The following is a 26,914-nucleotide window of genomic DNA, read 5'->3' on the forward strand; positions in this document are numbered from 1 at the left end:
ATCTGCGCTGAGCACGCTGAGCATGCTTCAGCCCAGGTCTCTTCCATCCACATTGAATATACGATCATTGGGACTGGCTGGGTCCTGACCTGTAGGGAGACTCACAAGGGAGCTCTGGGTTTGGGAAGAGGGGGAGGGGAGAGGGTTGTTCTGTCAGCTCCCCTCCCCCACCACTGCAGACACCTACACAGCAGTGATGAGCTGCCAAAATCTTAACAATGGGTTCCCTCCTCACCCCACGAAGGGGTCGTGGCCCACCCCCGCCCCCCTGGGACTCCTGCCCCATCAAATCCCCTGCGTTCCTTGATGCCCCCCTCCACCGGGACCCCTGCCCAATCCACCCCCCCTCCCCTGTCCCCTAAATGCCCCCAGAACTGGGCAGGAGGGTCTTGTGGGCCACTGTAGTGGGTGCCCATCCTGCCCCTAAGAGCCAGAGGGACCTGCCAGGGGGCAAGGTGGGGATTCCTGGCGGTTCTTACCTGGAGCAGCTCCCAGGAAGGATCTGGCAGGTCCCTCTGGCTCCTAGGGGCGGGGGAGCGTAGCTGGGGGGGAGTGGCCGCTCCCACCACTGATCACATCAAAAGTGGTGCCTTAGACACCGACTCCCTGGGTGCTCTGGGGCTGGAGCCCCCATGGGGAAAATTTTGTGGGTGCAGAGCACCCACCGGCAGCTCCCTGCCCCGCGCCCGGACCCAGCTCACCTCACCTCCGCCTCCTCCTCTGAACGCGCCGCCCTGCTCTTCTTGTCCACCCCCCGGCCCCGGCTTCCCACGAATCAGCTGTTCGCACGGGAAGCCTGGGAGGGCTGAGAAGCAGGGGGCGGCTTCCCGCTCAGGCCCAGGGAGGTGGAGGTGAGCAGGGGTGGGGCGCAGTTCCCCTGTGTGCCCCCCCCCGCCTGGGTTACCTGCTGCGGCACAGGCGGCCCTCCTCACGCCCCCCCCCACCCCAGCTCACCTCCGCTCCACCTCCCTGGGCCTGAGCCCAAAGCCGCCGTCTGCTTCTCAGCCCTCCCCGGCTTCCTGCACGAACAGCTGATTTGCGGGAAGCTGGGGGGGGGCCTTCAGGGGAGGAGGCGGAGCAGAGGTGAGCTGGGGCCAGGCACAGGGCGGGGAGCTGCTGGTGGGTGCTCTGCACCCACCAAATTTTCCCCGTGGGTGCCCCAGCCCCGGAGCACCCACGGAGTCGGTACCTAAGGCGCCACTTTTGGCCGGTTGTTAAATTTAGAAGCCCTTTTAGAACCAGTTGTCCCTCGCAGGACACCCAGTTCTAAAAGGGCTTCAAAATTTAACAATCCGCTCCATTGAACCGGTGTGAACCGGCTCCAGCTCACCACTGCTACACAGTGAGGCTGCTGCCTGCTTGCTCTGGCTCTCTGCCAGCTCCAGGGATGCAGAGATCTGGCCCCAGGTCACTGCCCCTTGCTGGTTTATCCTCAAATATTTACCTGACCTCTGGGATGGTTGAAAAGTCACCTGGATTTCAGTCCCACCAGGCAAACAGGGCCCTTTGGGGCTGGTGAAGCCGGGGGTGGGGTGGGAGGCCACTGTCCAGGGGAGAGTGATTCAGGAAGCGGGTGAGCATCAGGCATCAGGCCTGGGGTCCGTATCCCTTATATTGGCGTCCATGGAATGGCTCAGATCTCGGTCATGGCCAGTCCTGGCATCACAGAGCCCAATTCTGCCCTCGGTCACAGCTGGGCATCCCGAGACAGCCCCTGGGGGGGAGCCACAGTTGGTGCAGAGGGTCCCCATAAAGGGAAAGCAGAGCTGGTGGGACCTAAGCCCACGCGGGCTGCGCAGGGACCCACTTCTCTCTTGCGCTGTCTCCATTTGATCTGCTCTGCGGTTTTCAGCTGCATCTCCAAGGCTCCGGTTGTGCTGAGCCAGCCCTGGGTCTGAGACATTCACAACTGAATTCAGTCTCCAGGCTTCACACCGCAGGGCTTCCCGCACTGCTTGGGCGTCCAATATTTGCTAAGCATGCACCTCCCTCTGTGTGTTTGAGCCTTCAGCCCGGGCTGTACTACTTGAGCCACAGCATTCTGTTCAGCTGCAGCAGGACCAGGTTGTTGTCCTGGATGGGTGACGGGCTGTTCGGCTCTGTGGGCTGGGTGGGATGGAGGTCCTGCTCCATGTGATCGCCCAGAGGTGCCAGGGGCCACTAGAGCCATGTTCTGTGCCCAGTGAGGGAAGCCCACCCCTCTTGCTAGAGCAGCTCCCACTTGTTCCCAGGACAGGAGCTGGCGCTGCTGCTTTGGTGGGGGCAGCGGGAGGCGGCTCTGTGGAAGGTTCGAGACCAGTGATATTCTGGCAGAAGCACAAGTGCCGGAGGGGAAATGGGGATTGTTCTGAATAGTTTATGTCAGTGGTTCTCCAGCTGTGGCCCAAGGACAAACGGGGGTTGGCAAACTATGTTTAAGGAGTTCGCGAAAGGCCGTCATTCCCACAGAACAGTGGTTTTCAGCCTGTGGTCTGCAGCCCCCTGGGAGTCCGCAAACTCTAAGATTTCCAAGGGGGTCAGCACCTCCACTGGAAATGTTTTAGGGGTCCACAAATGAAAAAAAGGTAGAAACCCTGGGGTTCCTATCTAAGCAATAGCTGAATGGAATCTGATGGCACAAAGAAAAGCCAATTCTCCAGCCTGAGGGCTGAATATCAAAGACCCACAGCAAACAATGACGGGGTGAGAGCATCTCAAAGAAAAAGACTATTTTATCATGAAAAGAAAAGGAGGACTTGTGGCACCTTAGAGACTAACCAATTTATTTGAGCATGAGCTTTCGTGAGCTACAGCTCACTTCATCGGATGCATACCGTGGAAACTGCAGAAGACATTATATACACACAGAGACCATGAAACAATACCTCCCCCCACCCAGGACAGTGGAGGTATTGTTTCATGGTCTCTGTGTGTATATAATGTCTTCTGCAGTTTCCACGGTATGCATCCGATGAAGTGAGCTGTAGCTCACGAAAGCTCATGCTCAAATAAATTGGTTAGTCTCTAAGGTGCCACAAGCACTCCTTTTCTTTTTGCAAAGACAGACTAACACGGCTGTTACTCTGAAACCTATTTTATCATGGCAGCCTAAATAGAGGGGCTGCTACGAGCTCCCCCTACAAACGTCACAGGCAGCAGGAATTAAACACCACCAGCTCTGTTAGTGTAACCTTATCCTTACAGAAGCCAGGCCCAGGCAAAGAGAAGGAGAAATGCCTTTTTGTGACTGCCCCCTGCCTGTACACAGGACAATACCGTCTTTCAATATGGGAGCACATCCTATTCCCCAAATATTAAAGTCCAGTTCTCTTTCCCCCTTAGACAGGCACATGCAGCCCTCTGGGATATATTTGTGCCATCCTTTCCAATTGAGACTGAGCTCGTGATCGTGACTCTTTGGTGAATCTTTCGCACTCCGGCCCTGGGGAAAGCCCCTGCAGCTATAAACTGAATCAGGTGCCTTTAATATCTGCACAAAAGAAAATGAGCTTTCCGCTTTTAAAGGGGACCCACAAAGAGTTCTTGATTCTTTACGATGGATAGGGAGGGTCTGCACAGTCTATGTATTTATTTTTCTTGCTTCCTATTTACCCTGTAAGTATCAGGAATGTCAAGTCTGGTCTGCCCTGGGGTCTCTGGAGGACTGGCTAGGTATCTCAGAGCATGTACATTAGGGTCTCACACCTAGCTTGACTGGGGATAGACTTTCACAGAGATCGCCTTTCCCCACAATGTTCCTTAGTCCCTGGAATTAAACAGATGGTAACAAAACACTAACAAAACAAGCAAGAGTAGTAAGGCGTCAGACATGCTATTCCTCCCTCTCTTAGGCCTGGGCTTTTAAAACCAATTTAGTTCAACCCATGCAAGCTGGTAGAGGTGCTTCTGTCAGTCTGAGAGAAGAGTAGATTCTGGTTTAACTTCAATTCCTAATTGATTGAACCTAAACTAAAATAACCTTCCTTCACACCATAATAAATGCATCCACACTGAGGTTTTCACTGGTGTAAGTAAACTGATTTAAAAACTAACTTCAGTTGAATTGGTTCATTTTCATGTAGATGTGTGTAACAAGAGCAGCTCTGCGAGCCAGGGCTGGAACCCGGGGGGGCTGTCACTGACGCTGCCCTCCCCAGGGTTAAAGCCAAACCCCACAGCAATGACCGAAGGGCTGGGGAAGGGGACAGAGCCACGGTCCCAGGATCTGGCTGCTCTGAGGATGCACAGGAGCCGTGCGAGGAGCAGCAGCAGGGCAGGCACAAAGCGACAAAACAGCCTCACAAAGAGGTGGGTTTTTGTATTTTGTTTTACACTGAACCTGCCGCTCCAGGTAGGACGGGCAGCAAACCCCAGGGGTCCCCACTGCAGCCACTTGTCCCTGCGTGTGACAGACAGCTGGGATCACACGGGCTGGTTTGGAGGCCGAGAGATGGGATAGCAAGTGGGAAGTTTGCAGAGCGAAGCGGGATGCGTTGGCTGAAGAAGGTGCTAAGGGGGATAGGGCAGCTGGTACGGGGAAGAGCAGCAGATGAGATGAGGCCTGTCCGTGCTGCCCTGATCCTGAGGTGTCTGGTTGCTGGCGCGGCGCTCTCGGGATGGATGGGAGGGGGCTGCCCAGCAGGGGCGGGGACTTCAGCGGGAATTTTCCATCTTGTCGACATCAGGGGCTTTAAACAAACACAAACATTCCCTGAGACAGGATCAAAATCAGCGCCCCCCCCCCCACACACACCTGGCAGACACCTGTAGACATGGACCCCCCAGAACTCTCCCAACCCCCACAAAGACTCTCTCCTCAGAGTCACCCCCTGCCCTCAAGAGAGATTCCCTTGTGCCCCACATAGACCCTTCTCCCCAGATGTCTCTCCCCCCACACACATGGTCCTGGTGGGTTTCATGCTCCCATCTCCCCATCCTTTGCCATCTACAACACACACAGACCTCTCCCGCCCATGGACTCCCTCCACCCATAAAGTTGTAGGGACTGGAGTTGTGTGTGGGTACATCACACCTACCTGAGCCGCAGGGGGGGCTGTACTCAGCCTCTGTGTGTTCACCTGCAAAAGCAAGGGATGAAAGGAATGGCACATTAAATGTGAGGGGCCTGAAGGGCCAGGACTCAGCTGCTCCTGCTGGGACGGCCCCAGTTACACCAGCCACACCCTCCCCACTAGCCAGGTGAGCACACGGCTCCCGTGTCCCTCGCGGTGAGCCGACCCCACAGATCTAACCTGGGAAGGCTCTGACCTGAGTGGGATTTATGGAAATAGGGCACTTGGAACCGGGGGAGATTTCAGTGATCCCACGCACTGAGTGTGACACAGAGCCCGTGAGAACAGCTGTAATGGGGGTGGAGCCAGCATAGGACATGCCCACCCAGCCACTGAGTGTGCCACAGAGCACTGGGGTGGAGCCAGGACAGGACACCCCCTCTGCAGCCACAGACTGCACCATGGGGCCCATGGGAACAGCTCTACTAGGGCAGGACTCACCCGTCTCATAGTAATCGTACAGTCTCACTGGGGCTGCTCTGAGATTCTTCACAGGGAAATCCTGCTCCAGGGAGAAGGTGAAACTCGCCGCCTCCTTCGTCAGCTACCGAGAGAGCGACAGAGCGAGCCCCTGGGCTGAATATCTGCACTGGCAGCTCTAACCCCCTCCTCCCCGAGGCTCGGACTGGCCCAACCCACTTCCCTCTGCCCCTGCGGCCTGGAGCAGTGAGAAAAGGCTCCCCCTGAATCCCTGTTCCACCCCCCTGCAAAATGTGACCCCTTTCATCACACTCAGGGCCCAGCTCCAGCCTCCACAACCCTGAGCTCCCCATCGCTCGGTTCACGGCCCTCCCTGGGGTTGGCTGAGTCTGGTCCCGTCTCCCCGTCCTTTATGGAAACGGGTCACTTGAACCAGGGGAGATTTCAGTGACCCCACGCTGTGCGTGTGACACAGAGCCCACGAGAGCAACTGTAATGGGGGTGGAGCCAGGGCAGGACACGCCCTCCCCATTCACACCAGGCCCCCCTGGAGCCCTGAGCCGCCCACACTCACCTGGTCCAGATAGAGCGTCACCTGGTCGTTCTGCACCTCCAGCTTCTTCACCAAACGCTGCTTCTCCAGCTAGGAGCAGAGGGAGGAAACGGCTGAGCCAGGAATGGAGGGGCTGGGGCAGGAGTGTCTGCTCTGATGGGGGCTGGGACATGGGGCACCAAATGCCCCTGTTGCCGAGGGGCCTGGCTGCCACCCTCCACGTCAGTCACAGCTGCGCACTGGGTGTCTGCTGGGGGAGGGGCGAGAGTCTAGACATGGGCGTTCTCTTCTGGGGGAGCTAAGCAGGGTCAGGACCTGCTCAGTGACTGGATGGGAGACCCCAGGGCTGCACAGTGACCCGCTGCAGGGGGCAGGGCTCTGCAGGGGGAGCTCCCCCTGGGGGTCAGAGCTGCAATCTGTGTTCTCCTGGGGGTCTGGGCTCTCCCCCATGGATCAGCCCCTGGTTTCACGCTGTGACTGGCCCGGCGTGTTCTCCTCCCTGGGAAGCTCACCTGCCTCACGGAGCTCTTGACGGGGGTGTAGCCGGACGGCAGCTTGGCCTCGATGATGGCCATGTTGGTGGCTGAGCGCTCTCCGCTGTACCTGCAACAGGAGCCGTGCGCTGAGGTTGGGGTTTGCTCTGGATACAGACCCCAGGGGGATGGAGTAGGAGGGAAGGCTTCCTGTCTTCTCAGACCTGCCAGCATCTCTAATGCCCTCTGCCTGCTCTGGGTTGTGAGCCCAGAGCATCTGGGAGCTGTTAACTATCTCATAGCATCCCACACGTCAAACCTAAAGCCTAAAGTGTATCATGTTAATTCTGTAAAGCCCTTTTATTCCAGAGAATTAAAGGTTTGTCAGTTTGCAGCCCAGGGAGGAGATGATGTTGAGTGGCTTGAAGGTGTTTACTACGAAGGGAAAAGTGACGGTGGCGTGGAAGAGGTGAACCTCTCCATGACCCTTGGGCGTATGCAGCGACAGCAGATCAAGGAGCTGTGCACTAGCTTCGCACCAATGTTCTCAGCCACCCCAGCACAGACCGAACGGGCATACCACTCCATTGACACAGGTAATGCTCGCCCAATTAGAGCCCAACCTTACCGGGTGGCTCCTCAAGCCAAAATTGCTATAGAACGGGAGATCCAGGATATGTTACAGGTGGGTGTAATCTGCCCCTCTGGCAGTGCACGGGCATCTCCAGTGGTTCTTGTTCCCAAACCGGATGGGGAAATAAGCTTTTGCGTGGACTACCATAAGCTAAATGCTGTAACTCGCCCAGACAACTATCCAATGCCACGCACAGATGAGCTATTGGAGAAACTGGGACGGGCCCAGTTCATCTCTACCTTGGACTTAACCAAGGGGTACTGGCAGGTACCACTAGATGAATCCGCCAAGCAAAGGTCAGCCTTCACCACACGTCGGGCTGTATGAATTTAATATACTCCCTTTCGGGCTGCGGAATGCACCCGCCACCTTCCAAAGACTTGTAGATGGTCTCCTAGCGGGATTGGGAGAGTCTGCAGTCGCCTACCTTGACAATGTGGCTATATTTTGTGATTCCTGGGCAGAACACCTGGAGCATTTCCAGAAGGTCTTCGAGCGCATAAGGGAGGCAGGACTAACTGTTAAGGCTAAAAAGTGTCAAATAGGCTTAAACAGAGTGACTTACCTTGGACACCAGGTGGGTCAAGGAACTATCAACCCCCTGCAGGCCAAAGTGGATGCTATCCAAAAGTGGCCTGTCCCAAAGTCAAAGAAACAGGTCCAATCCTTCTTAGGCTTGGCTGGATATTATAGGCGATTTGTACCGCACTACAGCCAAATCGCCACCCCACTGACAGACGTAACCAAAAAGAAACAGCCAAATGCCGTTCAGTTTTGTTCAGTATCTTCATAAATGATCTGGAGGATGGTGTGGATTGCACCTTCAGCAAGTTTGCAGATGACACTAAACTGGGAGGAGAGGTAGATACGCTGGAGGGTAGGGATAGGATACAGGGGGACCTAGACAAATTGAAGGATTGGGCCAAAAGAAATCTGATGAGGTTCAACAAGGACAAGTGCAGAGTCCTACACTTAGGATGGAAGAATCCAATGCACCGCTACAGTCTAGGGACCGAATGGCTAGGCAGCAGTTCTGCAGAAAAGAACCTAGGGGTTACAGTGGACGAGAAGCTGGATATGAGTCAACAGTCTGCCCTTGTTGCCAAGAAAGCTAACGGCATTTGGGGCTGTATAAGTAGGGGCATTGCCAGTAGATGGAGGGACGTGATCATTCCCCTCTATTCGACACTGGTGAGGCCTCATCTGGAGTACTGTGTCCAGTTTTGGGCCCCACACTACAAGAAGGATGTGGAAAAATTGGAAAGCGTCCAGCGGAGGGCAACAAAAATGATTAGGGGACTGAAACACATGAGTTATGAGGAGAGGCTGAGGGAACTGGGGATGTTTAGTCTGCGGAAGAGAAGAATGAGGGGGGATTTGATAGCTGTTTTCAACTACCTGAAAGGGGGTTCCAAAAAGGATGGCTCTAGACTGTTCTCAGTGGTAGCAGATGACAGAACAAGGAGTAATGGTCTCAAGTTGCAGTGGGGGAGATTTAAGTTGCATATTAGGAAAAACTTTTTCACTAGGAGGGTGGTGAAACACTGGAATGCGTTACCTAGGGAGGTGGTGGAATCTCCTTCCTTAGAAGTTTTTAAGGTCAGGCTTGACAAAGCCCCGGCTGGGATGATTTAATTGGGGATCGGACATGCTTTGAGCCGGGGGTTGGACTAGATGACCTCCTGAGGTCCTTTCCAACCCTGATATTCTATGATTCTATGATTCAGTGGACTAAAGAGTGTCAGAAGGCCTTTAACCAACTTAAAGTGACACTCATGTCTGACCCTATGCTCAGGGCCCCAGACTTTGACAAACCTTTCCTAGTAACCACGGATGCATCTGAGCATGGTGTGGGAGCAGTTTTAATGCAGAAATCAAGAATTGCATCCTGTTGTGATTCTCAGCAAAAAAAGTGTCTGAAAGGGAAAGCCACTGGTCAATCACCGAAAAGGAATGTTACGCTATTGTGTATGCTCTGGAAAAGCTACGCTGATACGTTTGGGGAAGGTGTTTTGACTTGCAAACCAAGCATGCTGTGTTGAAGTGGCTTCATACCATCAAGGAAAAGAACAAAAAACTTCTTCAGTGGAGTTTAGCTCTCCAAGACTTTGATTTTGAAATATAACACATTCCAGGAACTTCTAACAAAGTGGCTGATGCACTGTCCCGTAAAAGTTTCCCAGAATCAACTGGTTAAAATTGTCCTTGAAATGTGGGACATTTTGTTAGTTTTTATATAATCAGGAAGAAATCACAGCCAGTGTGGAACAGGCTGTCCAGCACCATCTGTGATTTGGGGGGCATGTCATAACCATATAGCTAAGGGTAGTGTAAAATTCCTCTGTTACCTGTAAGGGGTTAAGAAGCTCAAATAACCTGGTTGGCACTTGACCAAAAGGAGCAATGGGGAAAGAAGATACTTTAAAATCTTGAGGGTCAGGGGGGAAGGCTTGGTTTGTGCTCTTTGTTTATGTGTTTTCTCAGGAGGCAGAGAGGCACCAGATCAGACAGAAATCCATCTCCTTCTCAGCAAGCTGCCTCTCTCTTTCCTTCTCCTCCAACTCCAAGCACCTAAAGGCCATCTGTCTTTCATGTTCTTTCTGTCTCTCTTCAGCTTCCAATCTGGCTAATTCTAACTTTTTTTGGACCTCACTTTCCGTTATCCTAGCCTTCATGTGCTTAGCTTAGCCTAACCCAAGAGCTAGAAAGAAAAAAAAAACCCACTTAGGAATTCCCTTGCAGGAAGTTAACTACCCTGCCCTTAGGCAGAGAAAGAAAAACTCCAGCTGCTCTCAGCTTAAAAAAAAAAAGGTGTCCTTTAAAAAAAAACCTCCTTGCTTTCCAAGCAGACAAAAGGAAAAAAGAAATTGTCCTTTTAAAATCCTAAGCTCTGTGCTTTTGGTTCAAAATGATCCCTCCACGCTGCCACCATGTCAGGGTTCCCTCCCCATTCTGAACTCTGGGGTACAGATTTGGGGACCCGCATGAAAGACCCCTTAAGCTTATTTCTACCAGCTTAAGTTAAAAACTTCCCCAAGGCACAAATTCCTTCCTTGCCCTTGGTATCGCTGCCACCACCAAGTGATTTAAACAAACATTCAGGGAGGGCCACTTGAAGCCCTATCTTCCCAAAAATATCCCCCCAAGCCCCTACACCCGCTTTCCTGGGGAGGCTTGAGAATAATATCCTAACCAATTGGTTAGAAAGTGAGCACAGACCCAAACCCCTGGGTCTTAAGGACACTGACAATCATTTCAGGTTCTTAAAAGAAGAATTTTATTAAGGAAAAAAAAAGGTAAAAGCATCACCTCTGTAAAATCAGGATGGAAGGTAACTTTACAGGGTAACAAAAGATTTACAACACAGAGGAATTCCCTCTAGGCAACTTCAAAGTTACAAAAACAGGAGTACACCTCTCTCTAGCAAAGGGAAAATTCACAAGCTAAAACAAAAGATAACTTAATGCGCCTTACCTTGGTTACTTACACTTTTTGTAAGATTAGAGACTCGTTTCAGGATTGTTTGGAGGAGATGGATTTCTGCCTGACCTGGTGCTTCTCTGCCTCCCAAGAAAACACACAAACAAAGAGCACAAACCAAGCCTCCCTCCCACAAAGTTTTAAATTATCTTCTTTCTCCACTGGTCCTTTTGGTCAGGTGCCAACCATATTATTTGAGCTTCTTAACCCCTTACAGGTAATGGAGGAATTTTAGGCTACCCTTAGCTGTATGGTTATGACAGCCCCACTAGCCCCCAGCCAGCCTTGAGCTCCCCAGGCAAGGGGCTCTGGCCCCAGGAGTGTCTTGGGAGCCGACTGTCTGTTCTAGATCAGCCCCGGGACCAGCTCTTTAGTCCCTGGCACATTCCAAGGGGGCCCCTGCCTCTGCCCCGAGCCCTGGGGGTGGATGGCTCCCACAGCGATTCCAGCCATGCCCCGGCCCTGCAGTGGGGCGGCTCTGCCCCGGCCATTTCCCTACTGCCTGGGGCCTGTCCCTGCCCCCGGGAGCTCAGACCCAGATGGGTGGGGGGCTGGGGCTCATACCGGGCGTGCACGACGAGGCCGAAGTGGGATCTGGCGCTCTCGGTGCACTCCTTCGGCTCCGTCTCCACCCGCAGGTCAAAGGTCACGGCGCTCTTTGGGGGCGGCACGTTGTAGCGCAGAGTCAGCTGGGAGAAAAGCAGGAGGGCTGAGGAAGAGCCTGCTGCGTCCGCCACAGCAGATCAGAGCCTGGGCCCAGAGCCAGGTGCCGTGGGGCAGTGCCAGGGCACAGCCAGTCATCGCTGGGCCAGCTGGTCCCCAGGGGCCCCTGCACTCACCTGCACAAAGACACAGCCCTCGCCGCTGGCCTGCACCGTGTACTGCCCGGGGATCTCCTGCAGGGCCGCTCGCTGCAGCACCAGCCGGTTGGCGTTCTCCACGTGGAATTGCTGCCGGGCCCCGGCCTGGGAGCTCACTGTCACCGACACAGCCCCGCTCGTGCTGTACGTCAGGGCTGCGTATTTGGCCAGGGCCTGCAGGGCCACCACCGTGTCCTGGGGAAAGAGAGTCACCGAGCTGCTGTCACGCTCTGGGGAGAGGAGCCCGGCTCAGACTCACTGCGGCAGCATCGGGACCTGCCGGGGCGCTGACATCGGGACCCTGGCTCCCGGCCCCTGAGGGCAGGGGGCTCGGCCCCCAGGACTCCCTCTCCCAGGAAGGGCCTGGCTCAGCTGTGGAGATGCAGCTCCTGGCCCCTTCCTGCACCAGGGTCAAGGGCAGGGGTGTTACCTGTGTGGAAGCAAAGCCCCCATAGGGGTTCTGCTGCTTGCTGAGCCAGCGGACGATCTGGGTGGCGGTCGCCATGTCGGCAGCAGACACATTGGGCAGGGAGAGATAGGCCAGGAGCACGTAAGCCGTCATCTCCACCTCCGCTGACGGGGCCTTGTTCCCGTAGGGGCTGGGCAGGGCCTTCACCTTCCTCTGCCAGTGGAGCTGGCCCCCTAGGAGAGGAGCCGAGGGAAGGGCAGCCCCATGGCTGCAGTTACAATACAGTGGGTCACCTGTTTGCTTTCCAAAGGGGCCCCAGGGCTTCCCAGGCCAGAGGGACGCCTGCCCCGCACTGAATGCAGCCACCTCTGGGGCAGGACACGGCAGCTGATTCATAGAATCATAGAATCATAGAATATCAGGGTTGGAAGGGACCCCTGAAGGTCATCTAGTCCAACCAATTCAGAGCGCACAGCAGGGCTACACAAGTGTAACATGATGCCACTGGGTGGGTCATCAGCAGGGATTGAACCCTGGACCTCTGGCTCAAAACCCCTGAGCCTCTGCTGAGCTCGAAACCCCTGAACCTCTGGTGCCTGAGCTAAAAGCTGAGCCCAGGTGGGTCACTGGCTCCAGGCGACCCCTAAACCTCTGGTGCGCAGCCACTAGAGGGGGCAGAGATCCCCTGTGTTAGTTTGGGCCCCTGCCCAGAGCCTGACCCAGCCAAAGGGCATGGGGCAGAGCTGCTGCCGGGTTAACACCCCCCTCCTGAGTGATCCCTGGGGCCTTGAAGATGGGACCCTCACCCAAGGGCTGTTTCAGTCCAGTGTCCAATGGGCCCTCAGTGCGCCCCTAGGAGCACAGCTCAGTCTGAGCTCAAATGGAGCCGGTGAGAAGCCCTGATGGGGCGTAGGGTGCAGACAGCATCGCACCCAGAGGCCTCCTCCCTGCCCCACCCCTACGCACAGAGCTGGCAGGGCTGTGAGCTGCTTGGGCCCTAAGCAATTGCGTTGTCTGCTTATGCCTCGTGCTGCCACTGCTACAGGGGGGCAGAGAGCCCCTGAGTTAATGTGGGCCCCCTGAGGCTGGAGCGGGAGCTGGACCCAGCTGAAGGGCAGCGGTGGAGCAGACACTGGGTTATCACCAGACCCCACGGGACCTCACAGATGTGTCCTGTTACCCAAGGGCTGTTTTACCACAGTGCCTGGTGGCCCCTTGGTGCCCCCAGCAGCAGAGCACCCACCTCTCCCTTCCCTGGGGCAGGAGCCATGTGCTACTCCCAGAAATTCTTATCCACCTCGGGGCAGGGCAGGAGGCGACACACACAACTTGTGGGCACAGACCATCTCCAGCCGCTGTGCTGGAGCTTGCAGAGAAGGGACTTTTCATCTGAGCTATGACACAACCAAGCCGCATAGACCACGCAGCCGGCTCCTCTCTGTGGGGGGATATCTCTCCAGGGCCCGGCAGGAACCGAGCGCACCAGGCCTCAGCTCCCAGCATGGCTCAGTCTGAGCTCAAATGGAGCCGAGGAGATGCACAGAGATCACGGGGCCTGTTCATGATGAGTGTGAGGGACCCAACCTGGCACTCCCAGCGCCTCCTGGCCTCATGACGAGGGCTCCTTCAGCTCAGCACTGAAGGAGCACCACCGCCTGTGTCCCCAGCCACGCTCCCAGTGGGCTTCATGCTTCTCATGGGACCTCCCACCCTATGGGGAGCTCACCCCAGGCTGCATAGCTCACACCGGGGGCTGGGCTGGGAGTGGCACAAGGCCATTTGTGCAGGGAAAGGCTAGGGGAACTGGAGCTGGGGGACGGGCAACTGCCCAGCAGGAACATGGGGGGCACATGATGCAGACAGAAACCTCCTCCTCTGCCCAGCTCCCACACACAGAGACAGCAGGGCCTACCCGGCCCTGGCCCAATGCAGTCTGTTCCACTCCCAGTATTAGCTGGGCCAAGCAGAGACTCGGGCAGGGACTCCCCAGCTGGGATGTCCCCAACACAGGATGGATGCTGGGATCCTGCGGCATCTCCCCAGGGCTCGGTTACGGCCCGTTCCCCTTGGGACTGCCTACGCAAAGCCCTGTCCCACAGGCTGTGAGCCCACTGGATCCCATCACGCTCCTGGCCCCGGGTGCTTTAGAGGGCTGGGTGGGACATGGGGCTTTGCTCCTGTAGGTTCTCAGCTCCGATACCCACAGCCTGGAAGCGACCCAGACTTGTCCCCCTTCACTCCATGTGCTGGGCTCTGGGAAATGGCGGGCCGATCTCACTCCAGGTCTGAGGGGCAAGTGTCCCCATGACAGAGCCCAGCGCGTCAGCCCCTCACTGGCAGCCTCAGCAGAGACCACGGACTGACTGGGCCACAGAGACCCAGCTCCCCTGCCAGGCTGAGAAGGCCCCAGGGCAGGGATGACACCTGGGTGGGCAGAGCCGTGGGGGGCAGCTGGCCCTGCCATGTCGAGAGGCTGGCAGCGAGGAGAGCACTAGAGCGAGGGGCTGCTGGTACCCGCGCTGACGCTGTGCTGGGCCAGGCTCTGCAGAAGGGCGCCCCGCAGCTCTGTGCTCCCCGCCAGCCCGAAGGCGTAGGCCAGCAGCGCCTGCGTGTAGAGGTCACTGGTGCTCGACTCCTGGAGGCACTGGAGGGCCCTGGTCATCATGGGGTCCTGGGACGGGGGAGACACCGAACAGACTCCCCGTCAGGCTGAGCTGGCCAGAGGAGACACCCTGCGCCTGGGGCCTGCGCACGTCCCCTGGCAACCACCCCATGGGGCCTTAACAATGCTCCACCAGGCAGGCATCTGTCACCTCCCCTGACCCATCCCTCCCCACCGCCACCTTTGCCGTGGGCCCATCTATAAACAGCCCGCCCAAGTCACGCCCAGAGCCAGAGCTGGAGCTGGACCCAGAAACTGACCGAGCTGCTGCATCTTTCTGATGCCCTGACTCCACTGTCCCCATCCCAATCTCTCCCTCACCCGCTTCCCAGTACCAACCCCTCTCCCCACGGCTCCCAACAGCACCCCAAATCCCTCCCTGGTACCAACCCCCCACGACTCCCCCATCTCACCCCAAACCCTTCCCTGGTACCAACCCCCCACGACTCCCCCGTCTCACCCCAAACCCTTCCCTGCTACCAACCCCCCACGACTCCCCCGTCTTACCCCAAACCCTTCCGTGGCACTGACTCCCCCCTCACTGTCACCAACAATCCCCATTCCCCCTGACTGTTGGCCCCTCCCCTGGGACAGCAGGGCTTGGCCTCACCGTGAGCGGCTGCCCCAGCTCCAGCAGCCCTGCCGTGATGTAAGCCGAGAGAGAGAGCTCATCCACCACGCCGCCCTGAGGGGGATGGAGACACCGGGAGCCGGCTCAGACCGAGTTGTGGGCCACCTTGCCAGGAACAGGTGAGCCGCTGCCCAGCACAAGCCCATTGGGCCAGAACAGAACCGGCTCCAGCGCTCCGAGTGGCTGGGTTTGGGTCCTGCCTCCTGCTGCGACCTGTCAGGCCCTCTGGGTCCCGAGCAGCGGCCCCCAGTCATAGCAGCCAGGGAGGCCACACTGTGGCAGTGAGTTCCACAGCTTTGTTATAGGGAGAGGCAGTGCTAGTAGCCTCTCCATTGTCAGGGCTGTATAAAATTTCAGTATAAAATCATGTCTGAGGCCACCTGGAACCAGAGGCTGTTAAGTTGGTTTGAACTCACATTTGCCAGATTTCCTGTGAAGACCAGGGGCTGTTTCTGCAGAGGCTGAGGGATTTGCCCCTTGCTGGGCGAATTCCTGCTTATTAAATAGTCCCCCCATGCGTTTGATTAAAATTTGTCTCCTTCTAGCTCCCAAACAGCTGGGTACAGCCCCGGCCCCTTCCATACAGTCCCGGATCCCTGCAAACTCCAGGGCAGTGGCAGGAATTAGGCTGTGACTCGAGCTGGGTGAGAATTTCCTGCTGAAATGATTTCTCCACAGACGATGCAGTTTCCACAAAACCAAAACTTTGAGAGAAAATGTTATTTTTGCTGAAACATTTTGATTTTTGTTGGGAAAATGGAAACGCAACATTCTGCTGTGGGTCGGTGGGGCCCAAATCGCAGCCTCTTGGGTTGGCAACCTGAACCGAAACCTTCCACTGCAAACCGGTTCAACATTCAGCTGCACCAGCCTTGTGCCCCCGTTCCCCTATAGACTTGGGCTCCTTTGGACTACATCTCCCATGATGCACTGCAGCTGCCCTTCTGACCGAGCCACATGGGGAGTTGTGGGAGTTGCATGACTTTAGGGCTGGGCTGGGTCCTGCCCATCAGGTTCTCCATGCCATGCAATGAGTGCGGGGTTTGCTCAGTGCCTGCAGGGAGACCGGGCTGTACAGGAGCCAGGGGTGGCTGGACCAGGGCTGCTCCCTTGTTCGGTGCAATAACCTGCTGCCTCGGCCGTTCAACCCATTCAGCCGTTGCTAAAAACCAAGGGAAATCCCCCAGACCAAACCGGGTAACAACAGCCAGCTGCCATGAGGGGCCCCCATCCCCTTCCCCAGCTTGTCTCCTCCTCCCCCATCCCATCAGCCCATCCCCCCAGCCTCCCACCTGCAGGGCATTGTTGAACAGCTTCCCCACACTACGGAAGCAGCCGCTTTCCAGCTGGTGGCGCTGCAGCCACTTTAGGGCGTCCTCTAGGTGCTTCTCGTCGATGGAGATGTAGGGTCTGGCCTGGCCAAAGGACTTGAGAACGAAGGCCGTCAGCCTGGGCGGGGAGAGACGCGTTAGAGGGACACTCTGCTGGTGATGCTGCGGGCCAGGAGGGAGGCGCGTGGGGGACGGGGATGGGGGTCAGCATTGTGGGAGGTGAGCAGAGCTGTCAGGGGAGCCCAGGACAGGAATGGGGGGGATTTGGAGTGAGTACGTGGGGCAGAGCTGTGTGGGGAGCAGGACTGGGATAGCAGAGGGGCTGGGGGTCAGGCTGCAGCACGGTAGGCCCTGCCCACCCAGAGCCCTGACTTGCCCGTGCCATGCGGCCCCTCACCAGGTGTTGCCCACGGCATCGCTCTCCCCAAAGGCGCTGTAAGAGCCATCATTGTGCTTATAGAGCAGCTCGCGCTGGTAGCCTGCGGGGACAGGAGGGAGACAGTGAGTCCTGGATCCGCTCACCCCCAGGGGCTAGAATCCACCCCCAGCCTGAGCCCCGTGGGGCCCGCTAGCCCTCCCCTCCCCCACGACCTTGAGACTCAGAGATTCCGGGGTAGGTTTGAATAGGGGAATGGAGTTAAGGCTGAATAGTGCCCTGATCCCCTGAAACCCACCAGTGCCCGAACCGGGGCTAGATCCCAACCAGCGCCCCCTAGAGGGGAAAGGGCTCCTCTCCCATTCCCTGAATCCTGAGTCAAACAGTCCTTATGACCTAGGGCTTGGAATTGGTGCCCCAGATATGAAAGGCCACGGATCACATTCCGTGGCCCCCAGAGCCAGCCAGGGCGCTGATCTGGGGCTGGATTGGAATCCGGGCCCTGGAGGTGGCATGGACACGGCCCTCACATGGTCCCGCCATGCTCTGGGAGCGCAGGGGCAGGAGGACACTCACCGCTCTGGAGGAATCCCTGGGCCTTGTGTCTGATCTCCGGGCTCAGCTGCCCGCTCTTCTCCAGGTACTGCTGGATGTAGATATTGGGAGCGAATCGGACCATGTTCTGCTCTCCGCAGCCGTAGGGCATGGCCAGCAGGCGATCTATGTTCTGCAGAGCCGTGCCCATTATGTCTCCTGGCACCAAAGGAGTCGGGGGAGCAGAGAATTACCAGGCTGCACAACAGCTGCCCCGTCCCTAACACCATGTCTGTGGAGCCCTGGCTCACGGGGGCCCAGAGCCCCCAGTTGGATTCAGGCCTGGTGGGGTTACGCAGATACGTGGTGCTGAATAGCCAAGACGCCAATGCCCTGGCACAGCTTCATGGCATCACCGTGGGAGTCTATTGCCCCTTGCTGGGGACGAGGCCCTGGAGCACAGACTGCAGGGACCAGTCCTGTCCTGGCCCCAGGCACCCACTAGACCTCATTGGTCTTTTCCATCCATGATACCCCAGCCTCCCTGATCAGAGCGCTGGGCCACAGACGGGCTGGCTGGCGAAGGGCACCGTGCCCTGACAGGGAGGGGGCACGGGAATTCCTCACCCAGGACAGTCACGTGGGCCCGCTCGGACCCTGCCAGGACGTTCGCAGGCAGCTGCAAGGAGATTTCTTCGGATGCTGCGTAACATGAAGGCGAAGACACACCGTTAAAGGTCTGCTGGGAATCTGCCCCTGCCTCCAGCCAATCGGATCCCTCCATTCCTCACCGTTTGGGTCTCTCGCCCAATCACAGCCCCTCTCTCAATCCCAAGCTCCCCCCACCATGGCACATACGTGCCCTTGAGGGTGAGGGCTGGGGGTTCATAGTGTGGGGTCCTGCCTGTGGGACTCGGTCCCTCTCCTGGCCCCAGAGAGCCGGTGTGACGAGCTCTGCAGGGAGCATCGTACACACAGGGGCCAGGCTGAAGGGGAGAGGAGCTGGCGCAACAGGGGTCCAGTGACACTCGGGAGCAGGAGCCGGACGTACTCGAGCCTTTGGCCTGTGGCAGACGGCTCCATAACTGCCCACTAGGGAGTGCATCTTCCCCGGGCAGCTGGGCCTGGACCCTGTCCCAGGCTGGACATTGGTCTGGATGCCCCCTGGTCTGGTCCGGCCTCGCAGCTCCCGTGCCCCTAGCTGAGCCATCCAGCGGCCCAGCCATCACTGACGTGCTGCAGCCAAGTGACGGCTCGGGCGTCTCCCCGCGTTAGTGACACCCACTGAGCCCCGCACAGGTGCTGGGATCCTACCTTCCTGGCAGAGCAGGGAGCTGTGCGCCTTCTCCTCCAGGATCCCCCCCGGCTGTTAGGAAGGAGCATCAGACAGAAGGTCAGGACGAGGGACCGTGCACGTCACAGCCTGACAGGGCCTGCTAGGTCAGCCAGTGCCCCTAGCCAGGGCAGGATCATTCCCTACAGCCTGTGCTGTGGGGCTCAGGCACATCCAGCTCTCAGTGCTCCAGCGATGGGGCTCCCATCCCTTCCTCGGGGAGACGGTTCCCAGCCCAGCAGATCTTGCCATTTCTTCCTCTTCAGCACAGAGTTTCCTGCTGCTAATTCTCTCCGCCCCCTCGAGCCCTCCCGTGTGTCACACTAAGCCACCCCCCTTGGGGTTAACCCCCATCTCTGTCTGCCCCAGGACTCTCCTGCCAGCTCCCTGATCTCGCTGTGACGGGGCCGTGTGACGTGGCCAGTGCAGGTCGGGGTCTGGGATGCCGACTGTGCGGAGCTGGGACATTATTTTCTGTGGCAGGACAAAGAACAGTCACAAGTGCAGACTCGGCCCACGGCTACCAGGGGGTGAGACCCAGGCACCAGATCTTGCTCTGCTCTGCCCAGAGGCCCCGACCAGACACTGACCTGGACCAGCAGGGGCTTTATCACAGTGTCCATTCGCCCCTGAGCCGGCACCACGGCCAGTTCATTGCCGCACAGCTCCTCGGTGCGCAGAGCCTCAGTGCTGACGGTGAAGTTCACCTCCCCTGCCGAGCAAGGTGGGAGATGCCCCTGTTAGACTAACGCCCCTGCCCGAGGGAGACAGAACGCCGGGTTGAGGCAGAGAGAACCCCGGGGCTGAGGGCGGGAGGATACTTGAAGGGGTAGGGTGGTGAAGAAGGGAGAGAAAAGTAGAAAAAGAAAGAAAATGGAGAGAGAGAATGGAGGAGAGAAGGCCAGAGGGGAAGGAAAGGACACAGGGAAGTGGGGACTGTGGGAAATTGCAAGCAGGCTGTAAAGGGTTTCACTGTTGGGGCGTCCTCTCAGCCCCTTCAACCCAGCAGCTCTTCTCATCCCCTCCCCTTGCACCATGCTCTCAGTGACCCTGTCCTGCGCCCTCCTTCTCACTCCGAGACCAGAGCCTCCAATGCTCCTTACCCATCTGTCCCCCCATGGAGAGCCTCCAAAGACCCCTCCCTGCCTCCCTTGGGTGAAGGCTCCAACACCCCCCTGTGAAGGCTCTCTGCCCCCTGCTGTGCAGAGCCCCCCACCCCTTCCCTGCCCCTCCCCTCCAGCACAGAGCCCCCAGTGCCCCTCACCCAGGCTGCTCGCCGTCACCTCCCACTGGAAGGTTTTCCCTTCATCTGCACAGAGGCAGCTGGTGTAGGCGCCGTCCTCACTTGCCTGCACCTGGAACTGCGCAGACTCCGCCAGCGTCAGCCGCACCTGTGGGGCCCAACACGAGAGCCCCCTTAGGGCTGTGGGGGACGCGCCAGCTCCAGCCCAAGAGGTGGCCCCTCTGGGGATCAGGCCAGGCCCCACTCACTGTGATGTGTTTACCTCAGTGGTCACAGGGTTACTGTGGGGCATCCAGGTCACAGCCAGTGACTGCCAGTGCCACTTGTCAGCCTGCGCCACTGCCCAGCTCCCCAGCCCCAGGTCACCAGCCCCAGCAGCTCAGCCCCAGGCGGCGCTCACCTTGATGCACTGCTGCAGGTAGTTGAAGACGGTGGCCTTTAGGGCGAAGGCCTCTCCCCGGATCACGGAGTACGGCAAGGCCAGCTCCACAAAGAAGGGTTTGAAGGCCATGAAGGTGGCTGTGGGGGAGAGCCCAAAGCCCACCTCTGCCGTGCAGAACATCCCAGCTTTCCACTCCGTGATGGTGTCGGGCACCGAGAGTGGGACGTCCTTGGAGCCCCCCTCGCTGGGCCGGGACAGACACAAAGCAATTTTAGACAAACGTGCAACTCAGGTTTTCTCTGTCTGTCATCCCACCTCAGCCTCTGGATGGCAGCTGTATGTTGCACAATAATATCGAATCCCAGGGAGTGTCCCTTGTGTACAATGGTGTCTCCAAATTAAAAGAATTTACGCACATGCATCCTCCAAATTCATGTCCCCGTCCCAGAGAATTGTGACCTTGATGTGGTGGAGCGGCATGAGTGTTCCCATGATCCTGAGAGCGATGCTGTCAGGAGTCTCATCCTCCTGGCAGAGTCACCCAAGGCGGCAAGGTTAAAGGTGAGGTTCCAGACGAACAGCCGTCTAACCCCCGCCCCCCAACTCCTTAACAGCAGAGCAGGCGGATGAGGGAGAATAACTGAACACTAGGAGGGGGACTGGGAATCACTTATTGGACCAACTGAGCTGCTGGGACTGATTGGTAACTCCCCGCTAGCAGGGGATAGAGGTTGCAACCAAGCCGAAGAGAAAGCAGGGAGGTCGGAAGCAGATGTAACTGATAGAAGACGGGTCAGGTATGCTAGGAAGAGACAAGTGAGGCACTCCATGCCTCTTTCCCTTGTGCACTGGGCCAGGATCTGGTGAAAAGGGAGGGCCTGGTCCCACTATCTTCCCCTCCGCCCATCCATCTGGGGAACAATGTACCACTGTTGAACAGCTTGGCACCATCAGAGAAGCCCATCCCAGGACTTTCGGGGTAGGAAAAACTGTTGAGCCATGACCTGTCCACTAGGCCTGCTGGCCTCCGAGTGAAAGTCACTACCAATGTCTATTGTCATTAAATAATTGCTGTCTGGCCTGCCCTGTTGTCTGACCTCCCATCATTTTCTGCAAATGTGAAAATTCAAATAGATAAAGATAAAATAAAATCATTGCTTAACGCCCATAATTCTGTGCAACTGTGAATATTTAAGTTGATAAAAATTGAAAAAAAAAACCTTAAAAATAAACAGCAATATTATCTATCAAAATTATAATTATAAAAAATTAAATTTGAATTCTGCCAAGCTTAGACACTGGACTCAGTTCTGCCCTTGATAAGGCTACTACAGGAACACACAGAGGGCTTAAAGCAGCCCTAAGCCAGCATGGAAGTGTGTTTGCTGGCTAGCACAAAGGTATCTCTCTTCTAAGCGGGGGGCTGAATCTACCTTCAGCGTGCCCTAGGAATGTGGAGGCCAGAAATGTGATGCAATGCCATGGCTGCCCCCCTTCCTTAGGTGCGCCAGTCTTTGTAGTCCCACTGCTCCTTCCCTGTCCCTGTTGTCTGGAGCCTTTATCTGGGGTCGGCTCAGGATATTTGGATTCAGCACAGAAGCAGCAAGGGAAGTGTTTAGAGCAGAGGTCCCAAAACTGTGGGGCCCACCCCCCTAAGGGGGCATGGAGGAATGTTGGGGGAGGGGGGGCGTGGCTGGCCCAGGCCAGCAGCCATGGGGGTGGGGGAGCGCCACCAGCCCTGCCCTACACCCAGCTCTGTTCCAGCCCCGCCCCCAGCCTCGGCACGGCTCTGCACCCAGCTGAGGGACCTGGCTGCCAGCCCCCAGCCATGGACCCCAGCCCCATCCTCAGCCTTGGCCCCTGGCCACCGCTTCGTTCCCAGCCCGGGGTGGAGGGTGGGTGCAGGGGTGAGGCCAGGAGCAGAGTCGCATCTGGCTGCAGGCCTGGTTGCTGGCCCCCATCGCAGCCTGGCTGCGGCTCTGCGCCTGCCTCCACCCCCAGCCTCAGCCCCTAGCCATGGCTCTGTCCCTGGCCCTGCTCCTGGCCCCAGCCCCACCCCCAGCTGCAGCCTCAGCCTCAGCTCCCTTACCTCAGTTTGCAGCTCCCACGCCCTGGAGCCGCGGCCCCACTCCTGATCCCAGCTCCAGAGTGGGGGCAAGGGGGGGGCAAGGGGAAGAGGGGGCACAACCTTCAAAAGTTTGGGGACCACTGCTTTAGAGGGCCAGGCATGGAGGTTGCTCCATAGGGAAGGTCTGCAGGAGCTCCTCACTCACCCCACGGGGACCAGGTCCCACAGCCATGTCTCTGGGAAGTAGGCACGTGGCGCTGGCTCCGGCTCGGTGCTGGGCTCTGGCTCAGGCAGGGCGTTACCTAATCCACCACGCCCTACGAGTAGGTCCTCCCTCGAAATCCCGGCTTTATATGAAGAGTCTAGAAAAGTGCGACAGGGAAGAGCAAGGCTTGTCACTGCACACAGGCAGCTTCAGGCACATCCAGGCCCTTCCCCCCATGCATCTCTAGGGGCACAGAGGCCTTTCCCCCACACCAACCCTCCTACCTGCAACAATGCCCCTCCCCCTCACAAAAACACCACTAGGTACACTACCCCCTCCACATTCACCCACACCAAGAGCCCTCCCCCACACGGCGTTAGACACGGCAACGCCCTCCCCTCACACACACCAACATCCCGCCCCCCCACGGCGTGAGACACAGCAACGCCCTCCCCTCACACACACCAACACCCCGCCCCCCCACGGCGTTAGACACGGCGACGCCCGTCCCTCACACACACCAACACCCCGCCCCCCCACGGCGTTAGACACGGCGACGCCCGTCCCTCACACACACCAACACCCCGCCCCCCCACGGCGTTAGACACGGCGACGCCCGTCCCTCACACACACCAACACCCCGCCCCCCCACGGCGTTAGACACGGCAACGCCCTCCCCTCACACACACCAACACCCCGCCCCCCCACGGCGTTAGACACGGCGACGCCCGTCCCTCACACACACCAACACCCCGCCCCCCCACGGCGTTAGACACGGCGACGCCCGTCCCTCACACACACCAACACCCCGCCCCCCCACGGCGTTAGACATGGCGACGCCCGTCCCTCACACACACCAACACCCCGCCCCCCCACGGCGTGAGACACGGCAACGCCCTCCCCTCACACACACCAACACCCCGCCCCCCCACGGCGTTAGACATGGCAACGCCCGCCCCTCACACACACCAACACCCCGCCCCCCCATGGCGTTAGACATGGCAACGCCCTCCCCTCACACACACCAACACCCCGGGGGCAGCCCACGGCGTTAGACATGGCGACGCCCGTCCCTCACACACACCAACACCCCGCCCCCCCCACGGCGTGAGACACGGCAACGCCCTTCCTTCACACACACCAACACCCCGCCCCCCCCACGGCGTGAGACACGGCAACGCCCTCCCCTCACACACACCAACACCCCGCCCCCCCACGGCGTTAGACACGGCGACGCCCGTCCCTCACACACACCAACACCCCGCCCCCCCACGGCGTTAGACACGGCAACGCCCTCCCCTCACACACACCAACACCCCGCCCCCCCACGGCGTTAGACACAGCGACGCCCGTCCCTCACACACACCAACACCCCGCCCCCCCACGGCGTTAGACACGGCGACGCCCGTCCCTCACACACACCAACACCCCGCCCCCCCACGGCGTTAGACATGGCGACGCCCGTCCCTCACACACACCAACACCCCGCCCCCCATGGTGTTAGACACGGCGACGCCCGCCCCTCACACACACCAACACCCCGCCCCCCCACGGCGTGAGACACGGCAACGCCCTCCCTTCACACACACCAACACCCCGCCCCCCCACGGCGTTAGACATGGCAACGCCTGCCCCTCACACACACCAACACCCCGGGGGTGGCCCACGGCGTTAGACACGGCGACGCCCGCCCCCCCCACGGCGTGACACACGGCAACGCCCGCCCCTCACACACACCAACACCCCTCCCCTCCACGGTGTTAAACACAGCAACGCCCGCCCCTTACACACACGAACACCCCACCCCCCCACAGCGTTAGACATGGCAACGACCGCCCCTCACACACACCAACACCCCGCCCCCCCCACGGTGCTAGACATGGCGACGCCCGCCCCTCACACACACCAACACCCCGCCCCCCCATGATGTTAGACACGGCAACGGCCGCCCCTCACACACCCCAACACCCCGCCCCCCTACGGCATGAGACACGGCAACGCCCGCCCCTCACACACATCAATACCGCTTCCCCTCACAGCGTTAGACTCAGTAACGCCCCCCCACACCAACACCCCTCCCCCTCACAGTGTTAGACACAACAATACTCTCCCCTCCCCCACATAGCGTTAGACATTTTCCCAAGTGGCAATAAAGCAGGTATAATGTAGAAGGACATCCCCACTGGCTGCTGCCTCTTGGATTAGACATACCCCAGAATTCCCCAGATTGAATCAAAACACTGACCACCTACTCCAGGATCCTGGCTGTGGTTAATGTCAGAGGAAGAAAAAATACTCAGAATGCACTAGCTGTCCAGGACAGAGCAGGGGGGAATCCCTTCGAGAGTGCGGAAGGTGGCTGTCTGCTTGCTTGGGGGTGCTCTGTGGAATGGGCTTCAGAGACAGCACGGGCCTCCAGTTCATTTCTGGTTGTCATTCGAAGTATTTGTTCGAATCTATAAAATTCTCTGTGGTTTGGGATCTAGGTATCCGAGATCCTGCCCCTCTCTGATGGGCTGGGAGTAGGGATTGTAACTTGGGTTTATGTGGAGTGGGAATGCCCTGGCAGTGGCTCTGACATTAGGTGGGTCTGATTATTGTGCAGTTTATAAAGTTTACATCTGGTCCCGGCTGTTGGTCCAAGCTGGGAACAGATCAAAATAAACAAACCAGTCATGAGCCCTTCCTGACCCCTGCAGTGATTAGCTGATGTCCTGAAGGAAGAGATTTGATAGCCTTGCACAGCTCCAGCTCTCTGAGTATATTTCCGTGGCTGCCTTGTGTCAGCTGACTCAGGCTTGCAGGGCTCGGGCTCCAGGGCTGTTTAACTGAGGTGTAGACATTCAGGTGCAGGCTGCAGCCTGGACTCTGAGGCCCTGCGTGGGGGAGGGTCCCGGAGCCCAGACTCCAGCCTGAGCCTGAATGTCTACACTGCAATTAAACAACCCCATAGTTTGAGCCCCGTGAGTCAGCTGACATAAGCCAGCCACAGGTGTTTACTAGCAGTGGAGACAGGCCCTCTGTGGCCACAGTATCTGACTCCACAACTCCTGAAGCTTCAGTGAATCCCCCAGAATTTATTTCTATTTGTTCTAAATCTCCCAGCTGTCTGTTCATTCAAGCAAATGTCCCCTGGGTCTCATATTGTGGGGCAGGATCCAAAGCAGGGACTGAGCTCTTTCCTCTAAATCCATCAGAATCTGAAACATCTCAGCAAAGTCCCCTCCTTCTCTTCTTTTTTTCTAGACTAAACAACCTTCGTTCTGCCATGAAATCCCCCAACTGTATTGCCCTTCTCTAGGCCTTCCTCAGCTCAGGAGCAACAACCAAAACTGAGTTCAGGGCTCTGCATGAAGGTGGTCAGTGCTCTCTCTAACGCCATTGAGACACATTCTCTGTAACCCACCATCAACATGGGCTGGCTTTTCTGAGTGCTGCTTCACTCCGGGCAGACGGTTTCATAGAGCTCTCTCCCCAGCGACTCTGAGGGCTTTCCCCAGCCTGACCAATCCCATTTCTGGGTCTTCAGGGAGAATTTCAGAAACAAGAAGGATGGGAGCTCACCCATTGGCCTTCCCGGCGGGCCGTGCTTAAAGTTGGGTTGACTGCTGAATCTGAAGATCGGAATATCAGGGCAGATAAAAGGTTTCTTGGTGTTGGCATTGGTGAGAATTTTCAAAGCCGCATCCTGGGAAAAAGGAAAGAAGGGAAAACAATACAACCAGCAAAAAACTGCACAAGAGGCAGTAAGGGGCTGTATTTTGCTGGCCATTAAAGGGGAAAGTAACTATGAAGCAATAAAGCTGAAATACTAGCAGTCCCAAGAGTGTGCTTCTATATCTGTGAGTTTGCTTGGATGAGAGGAGGCAAGTCTTCTAAAGTCCAGATGCTCTCATAACAGCAACTCATGACACAAACAACCCTCCCCGCCACACGGCTCAACCTGGACAATGCAATGAACAAAATAGCAATTCAATTCGACAAAATACCCCACTCACTATCATGCCACTCTGCCCTCCCCAAACCCATCCCCAAGTGCCAGAGAAACAGATGGGCCTTGCAGCATCTATCGACCTCGAAGGTCAACATGTTCTGGTGACTCAGGTTTCTGGTGCATTAGTAGGAGCATTGCCAGGAGATCGAGGGAAGTGATTATTCTCCTCTGTTTGGCACTGGTGAGGCCACATCTGGCGTATTGCATCCAGTTTTGGGCCCCCCACTACAGAAAGGATGTGGACAAATTGGAGAGAGTCCAGCGGATGGCAATGA

General features: G+C 57.5%; 1 protein-coding gene across 1 annotated transcript in view; it reads right to left on the reverse strand.

The window, feature by feature from the left end:
• The window catches only part of LOC144257829 (alpha-2-macroglobulin-like protein 1), a 71,274-nt gene that overhangs the window by 11,629 nt on the left and 32,731 nt on the right, over nt 1-26,914 (reverse strand). Inside the window, exons 17-35 of the mRNA XM_077805999.1 lie at nt 22,646-22,802; nt 20,391-20,616; nt 20,012-20,138; nt 19,338-19,459; nt 18,729-18,780; nt 18,042-18,164; nt 17,457-17,633; nt 16,902-16,983; nt 16,466-16,622; nt 15,153-15,227; nt 14,395-14,551; nt 11,902-12,113; nt 11,451-11,666; nt 11,176-11,300; nt 6,537-6,627; nt 6,046-6,114; nt 5,493-5,595; nt 5,016-5,057; nt 1,450-1,543 (exon numbers count right to left, since the gene is read on the reverse strand). Coding sequence (XP_077662125.1) covers nt 1,450-1,543; nt 5,016-5,057; nt 5,493-5,595; nt 6,046-6,114; nt 6,537-6,627; nt 11,176-11,300; nt 11,451-11,666; nt 11,902-12,113; nt 14,395-14,551; nt 15,153-15,227; nt 16,466-16,622; nt 16,902-16,983; nt 17,457-17,633; nt 18,042-18,164; nt 18,729-18,780; nt 19,338-19,459; nt 20,012-20,138; nt 20,391-20,616; nt 22,646-22,802 — 2,407 coding nt within the window. The remainder of the gene's footprint in view (nt 1-1,449; nt 1,544-5,015; nt 5,058-5,492; nt 5,596-6,045; nt 6,115-6,536; nt 6,628-11,175; nt 11,301-11,450; nt 11,667-11,901; nt 12,114-14,394; nt 14,552-15,152; nt 15,228-16,465; nt 16,623-16,901; nt 16,984-17,456; nt 17,634-18,041; nt 18,165-18,728; nt 18,781-19,337; nt 19,460-20,011; nt 20,139-20,390; nt 20,617-22,645; nt 22,803-26,914) is intronic.

Source organism: Eretmochelys imbricata, chromosome 27 (genome assembly GCF_965152235.1).
Source record: "Eretmochelys imbricata isolate rEreImb1 chromosome 27, rEreImb1.hap1, whole genome shotgun sequence".
Taxonomy (NCBI): domain Eukaryota; kingdom Metazoa; phylum Chordata; order Testudines; family Cheloniidae; genus Eretmochelys; species Eretmochelys imbricata.